Genomic DNA, 6619 nt, shown 5'->3' on the forward strand with positions numbered 1-6619 from the left:
CATATTCATTCAAGCCATCTAAATAAGCATATTTATCAGTTAATCGGAATTAACGCATATGGTGGACTCTTTACGCAGTTAAAGAGTGTTTATTAACAAATTAGATGGTTGAGAGAGAGCATGAACATAGTAGGTGATAGTCTTGGGTGAAACCAAGTGTATTAGAGGCCGTCGGATTCATATCCGAAGGCTAGCTAGTAAGCAGGGGACAGCGGCGGAGCCAACTTTTACAATTTGGGAGGGCCAAATTGAAAAAAAAAAAAAAAAAAAAAAAAATTAGGGATTTTTTTTTTTTTTAATTTTATTTTTGGGAAAAACTTGGGGCTTGGGAGCTCGCCCCCCTCCCCCACCCACCCAAAGCCTCAAGTGGCTCTGCTCGTACTAGTAAGATTGCTTAGCTTTGTCGTCAAGATATTGATGACGCTTGACTATCTATTATTCTATTAATCTTTTGTATCCTCTATCTCTTTCTATCTCCCATATATAGACCTTCATTTTCTTTTGTACTCCAGAGTAAACTTTTTTTTTTTTTTAAGACTATCATAGTTCACCTATAGTTGAATATTACCTTGGGCTTAACTGACCCATACACAGTGGTAGCGTACCGAGCGTAGAGGTACAACCAGAATTCGTAAACTAATCTGACTCTATTTCCTACGCTACTTTATGAATGGAGCCTTAAAATGCGGGCTATGCCCGGGTGGCTGGCCCCAAGAAGGAGGCAACACTTAACTTAGTCTCGAACTCAAGACCTCAATGAATGATATCCCTAAAAGCCGCAAGCCTTAACCACTAGGCCACCCCTTTGGGGTTAATCTCTATGCACTCTCATACTTGTATCTGTAGAAAAAAGAAAAAGAATGAATCTATTTTGTACCACAACTGGTTTTGGTTTTGCAACCGGGGCCGGGGCTCTTTTTTATTCTTTTTGTTTATGACGTGTATTTTACTCATTTTCTTTCGTACTCTAGTGATCTATCTAATTAATAGTGACCTTACTCTGCATTACGTTATTTTCTTAACAATTAAAATATGCACTTTAATTTTTCGGGCGTTACAGCGGGCTTAAGATCCAACCCACGTATATATGAAGCTGCCTAGGCCGCAAATCTTTTTGAAATATTTCTCTTTAATTAATTCCTCCAAGCCAATGGGTTAATAGCTTTTTTGCAAAGAAAATTTGATGGGCTGTGGGACTTATATATAAGACTAGCAAATGCACGATTGTACGTGCATGGCATTGTGGGGATGGCAGCAATTAGTTGACTAAATTACAGTAAATTCGGATAGTCCCACAAAAAGGTTGGAGTTGTTTGAATTGTTCGGTCAGGAAATTGCAGCCAATTCTCATCCGATTGACCTTGTGGTTGTGTATGGGATGTTGTTTCAGGGACTCGAAAATTTGATCTTATATATGGTTTATCATAAATAGATTAAAGCGATTGTATAGCAGTACTCATCCATGCATGTTTAGCTAAAAAAGTTAATCATTTGGCGAAGTTTTTTCAGGAGCCAAAATCGATCCTTGGTTGGATATGATATATTTTGCTGTATATAGAGTTTCAAGTCTTCGTTGTGAGGCCCAAGCTAGAGGCCAGGGTCCATTCGTGTGGATCACGTGGATCCTAAACATGCCCTTTTTGTGAAACCATTCAAATTATATAGGAAATTATGATCCTGGCCCTTCCGATTAATTGTTGAAGTGTTCCACATCGTCAAGAGATATATGATATGGACACTTTATAAGTCATGTATGGACACCCCTCCTCTCTCAAAACGTTTTTTAAAAGTGAGTAAGGTTCATGGACTTTTACATAGTATCAAAGTCAGATTTCTTGGGCGATGATGGACATTTTCCTCCCGATGTTAAACACGTGTTTAGCCAAAAGTTGCTACACGTGAGGGGACGTGTTAAAGTGTCTCACATTGCCAAGAGGTACATGACCTGGGCACTTTATAAGCTATGGACACCCCTTCTCTCTTAATGCGTCTTTTGAGAATAAGTAAAGCCGATAGATTTTACCATTAATTAATTAACTAGAGTTGTAAATATTATATTTCATTAGAAGGGAATCCAACCACTTAACAGCAAGTTCATAAGAGTCATTTGCTTGCTTATCTTTTAATTACTATGGTTGTAATGATCAGAACTTCACATGGGTAACTCATTTAGTAATCATAAAAATGGTTTTCTTTTTCATATTATAAGGAGAGAAATGATGGCACACCACATTGATTAAGCCTTTTGTTGGTAGAGCAGAATCACAAACGTCCAAGAGAGAGAGAGAGGGAGAGAGAGAGAGAGAGAGAAATCTGTAATTATTTAGAGATGCAGGCTTTATGCAGCAAAGTTCAATGAATTGGCACCAAAAGCAACCCAGAAGAAATGGGTAATCTCACAGATACGCATGGAGTACTTCAGCTACATTTTTCTTTAATGGTTTACAGCTCAATCTGAGATGTTAGAGAGAGAGAGAGAGAGAGAGAATGAAAGAATCCTATCAAGCACTCCTAAGAAAAAGAATTAAAAAAATGAAATTTGAAAAAATGGAAAGAGTAGCCACGACAGATCAGATAATAAGGTTGTTCTGAGCAGCCACCAAACTTCCCTTTGTTATTCCCAACTAAAGTGCCCTCTTACCCAACCTTCTTCAACCTCTCCTCACTTGCGCCATTAACTGTTGTACCTATTCCACAGCCAAGCAAACTGTCTTTGTAATATCAGTTTACGTTTATTTTATTATAATTCCCTTAAGCCAGGTGGGGTTCATGATGGGCAGTTGGCAGTTGACTACTATATATAGCTAGGTATTGTTACCATGTGAATTAATTAAGCAATTGTGTGTACCTGTGGTAGGAGCAATTGATGCTGGTTTTGACATGATCGCCGGGACTGAGGCAATGGGGCCCGCTGCTGTTGGCGAGAAGAAGTGGGCGGGTAGGCCCATTGTTTGTGATTGATGGTAATGGTAATAAGGGTACATGGGCATCAATGTGTTGCCACCCACCATAGCTTGCCCCGGATACACTTGAGAGAAATGCCCATTCATATAGCTCCCGCCGCTGTAGTTTACCTTCTGTATGTGTAGTAATTAAACGTACATTCAAACAACTAAACAACAACATCCCAAACATATATCTTTGAGGCGGAAATTGATATATACTTCCTAACATAGGATCCATCAAGGGGTGGAACTAAAATTTTAGGCCAAAACATGAATGATGGGCAAGCAAAGCCTAATTTTTAGGCAATATATATATTATGAATATTTTTAATAAAAAATTTCAAAATTAGGGGCCATGCCCCGCACCGATTCTATCCCGGATCGGATCTTAAACTCGTTTTTGTGAAAAATAAAATAAATTAAAAATCTGATGGTACAAGTTAATTAAACATAACTAATCAAAAACTTTGATTTTTAATTTGCACCATTTTCTATTTAATAGACCAAGTTAAAAGAAAATTGCGTCCTTATATACGATATACGTATGGACGAAATAAATAATTATACAAGACAGTGGGTACGTATGAGATCCAGTACTTACATGATTGTAGCTGATATCAGTAGCAATGTATGTGGGAGAGTACCTGATAATAAGGTAATTAGGCGAATTAATTAGAGCATATATATATATATATATATATATATATAGAGCTTGTCAAATAATAATATCCCTAAAACGTAAACGTAAATGTAGGTTACTTCACACATAAGCAAGAGGGGGATACCCATAGAAAGGAACGGGCTGATGATGCTGATGATGAAAGGGCGAAGGGGGTGTCCCGGCCGCCGGGTAGTACCACTGAACCTGATTCGCCGGCGCAGCTGACGTGGGCCTCGGTCCACCGTTGGATCCTTCATCATGCAACATACATATATAACACAAACGTTAGAGGTTAGACCCCCATGATCGTCGCATTTACGAAAATACCATTGCCAAAGAGTCAAAGAGTACTATACCTTGTTGAGGAGGAGTGGTGGAAGACGACCTTGGGCGGCGAGCTCCGAGCGAAGCCAGGTTGCAGTTGGCACGGCGTCCGTTGATAACGGGCGTGGCGTCCTCGCAAGCCTTCTTAGCTGCTTCAGCCTCCTTGAACGTCACCTACAAATAATTAAGATACAAATTAGAAGCTTACAATTATTAATATCCCCTACGTGTATATATATATATGTAAACAAAGCTTAATTAGATCCACCATGGGTTTGCAACACTTACGAATCCGTAGCCCTTGGATCTGCCAGTGACCTTATCGGAGATAATCACAGCCTCCAATATCTCGCCGTACTTCTCGAAGTGCTCTCTCATGGCCTCCTTCGGCGTCTCCCATGCTAGCCCTCCGACAAACACTTTGGTTAGTGTCGTGTCCCCAAATTGCCCGATGTTGTTGCTCATCATCGTCATTAATATTTGTCTAGCCGCGGTTCCCCAGATCACACCCAGTAAATGAAAAAATTCCCTTTCAAAGCATATACAACTCAATCTCTCAAGTACTCTGTTCTGGGTGTGCTTGAGATCGAGTTTGATGATCGATGAGGTCTAAGTATGTGTTTTCTTATGAGAGGTAGAGATGTATGTGGGGAGGGGGTTGGAGGGGAGAGAAGGAGGAGGGTATTTAAGGGGAAGGGGGTGGAAAGAGAGTGGAGGATGAAAAGAAAAAAAGGGTGAGAAAAACAGAGGGACAGAGCGGCAGACAGGTAGACTTTGGCAAGGCTATGAGTATCACCAACGTGATCACACACACTTGTCACAGACTCACTGACTCACAGACACACACCCCCTCCTCATCTCCGCTGTTTGGGCGTTTGTCTCTGGATTCTGTGCTATTTAATATTATGTGTTCCGTTTTATTGGTTTATAGAGCAAGCAAGCCAGTGGCCGGCTAGCCGAGTTACTTTATTCCACGCGCAGCCGTAATAACACGCATCCCTCGGCGTTTTCTGCAGTCGGGGATACTGTGTAGTACACACGCGCTACTTGAGCATGTTAGAGAAAAAAGGAACGAGTATTTGTCAATGTTTTCTGTCGTGTACATGAAATTGGCATTATCTTCGTTATATATGTACTTTCTCCTTAAATAATACGAGATTATATATCGGACAAAAATTGTAAAAAATTTCATATAAATTATATATATCTAAGATTAATATGTGTTTCTTGACATGTGAGAAATACATGTTATTTTAATAGCATGCGTTTCTTACATGTTTTTTTTTATTAATGATACAAAAATATGTGATTGTCACATGCTTAAATAATATATGACACTATTATATGTAAATTGCAAAAAATTTCTCACAAATCAGTTTGAAGAAAATTTATACCCTTACCTATTTAATCACATGTGGATATGTGTTTGTTTTTATTTGGTTTAAATCTCAAGATGGTTTTTGTGGTTCATCTTTATCAAAACACACAATGTTTTAGAAATTGATAAATTTGGTCATTGGAATTTTTGAGTATAAAAATTACTCATTCCGTTCATAAGTTGTTAGGCCCATTTGCCATTTCCTTTTTTTTATAAAAAAAAAGAAAAGAAAGAAAAGAAAGAGAGAAAGACAGGCATGTAGACCTATCAATAGTTGTCACGTATACATTTTTGCCATATCTTTATATACCATAAAAAATAATACTAAGAGGTGATGGTGGAAAGAGTTCTATCCGTTAATTAATAGAATTGAAGTGTACGTGGGTTCTCAAACAACCCATTTCCAACCTGCATAAGTACATTTTGCAAGTGTCTCCGCAATCACCCCAACACAAAATGAGATGGCCGGTCACAAGAAGATTGAGGAGTCCCACGCGGCCCACTATAACACAGGAGAGGATGGGGTTGTGGTCGGGGACTTCACCACCCTCGCAACCATCGTCTTCGATCGAGAGTGGGTCTTCCGAGCCACCTTTGTGATGGTGGTGGTGTTGGTTGGGGATGAGTTGTTGGAAACTCCACCACCATCCATTGAAGGACTTTCACCCATTGTCACCTTAATTTTTATTTTTTCCTATTTTTATTTATTATTTGGCTTTGCTTTAGGAGATTCGTTGATATCCAATAATGTACACGTTGTAATGTTTTGTACGTTCTCTTACGTTACTTTTTTCGTACACATATATAATAAAAACAATTGTTAATTTTATTAACAGTAGATTGATAGAAAAATTATTTTCATAAATGTGAAAACCACGTTAACCAAATTTATTGCTTTTAAAAATTCATAAAACTCCTAGCTGGATCAAATCTGGATTTAACCTTTTTTTTTTTAAAAAAAATAATTATTATTATTTATTTGTATAGCGTGCTCTGACGGGCCTCAAGGATACCGTACATTTTGCAAAGTGGGGTCTGAAAAAATTATCGAAGTTATCGTACTCCACCTGTCCTAAGAATGGTACTAGTGAGCTGATACCATACGGTCGGTCGTTCCTTTCAACCCTACACCCAATTATGCCATGCATGCCTCTTCATGTGTGATGAAGAGTATATTATAATATGGACAAATTTTTTTTATAAATTAGTTTGTAAGAACCCACATATAAGAGTAATACGTGTCTTTTAAATATGTGAGAAGCACATATTTTTTTATTAATGATATTAAAAAAGTATGTGAGAAGCACGTGA

At 38.3% G+C, this 6619-nt stretch overlaps 1 protein-coding gene across 2 annotated transcripts; it reads right to left on the bottom strand.

The window, feature by feature from the left end:
- Window positions 1–2302: 2302 nt before the first annotated feature.
- Window positions 2303–4781, bottom strand: LOC133862388 (probable RNA-binding protein ARP1). 2 transcript variants are annotated; one of them, XM_062298179.1, is made up of 6 exons: window positions 4219–4781; window positions 3963–4104; window positions 3731–3857; window positions 3547–3589; window positions 2849–3077; window positions 2303–2687 (listed from the first exon to the last, which is right to left on the bottom strand). In XM_062298179.1, the coding sequence occupies exons 1-6, from the start codon at window positions 4402–4404 to the stop codon at window positions 2638–2640; spliced, it is 777 nt and encodes a 258-aa protein (XP_062154163.1). In that variant the 5' UTR covers window positions 4405–4781; the 3' UTR covers window positions 2303–2637. The 2 variants fall into 2 exon arrangements, with proteins under 2 accessions (XP_062154163.1, XP_062154165.1); XM_062298181.1 differs by having other exon boundaries at window positions 2303–2707; window positions 4219–4776.
- Between the last annotated feature and the right edge of the window lie 1838 nt (window positions 4782–6619).

The sequence above is a fragment of the Alnus glutinosa genome, chromosome 3 (genome assembly GCF_958979055.1).
Source record: "Alnus glutinosa chromosome 3, dhAlnGlut1.1, whole genome shotgun sequence".
In the NCBI taxonomy this organism is placed as follows: Eukaryota; Viridiplantae; Streptophyta; class Magnoliopsida; order Fagales; family Betulaceae; genus Alnus; species Alnus glutinosa.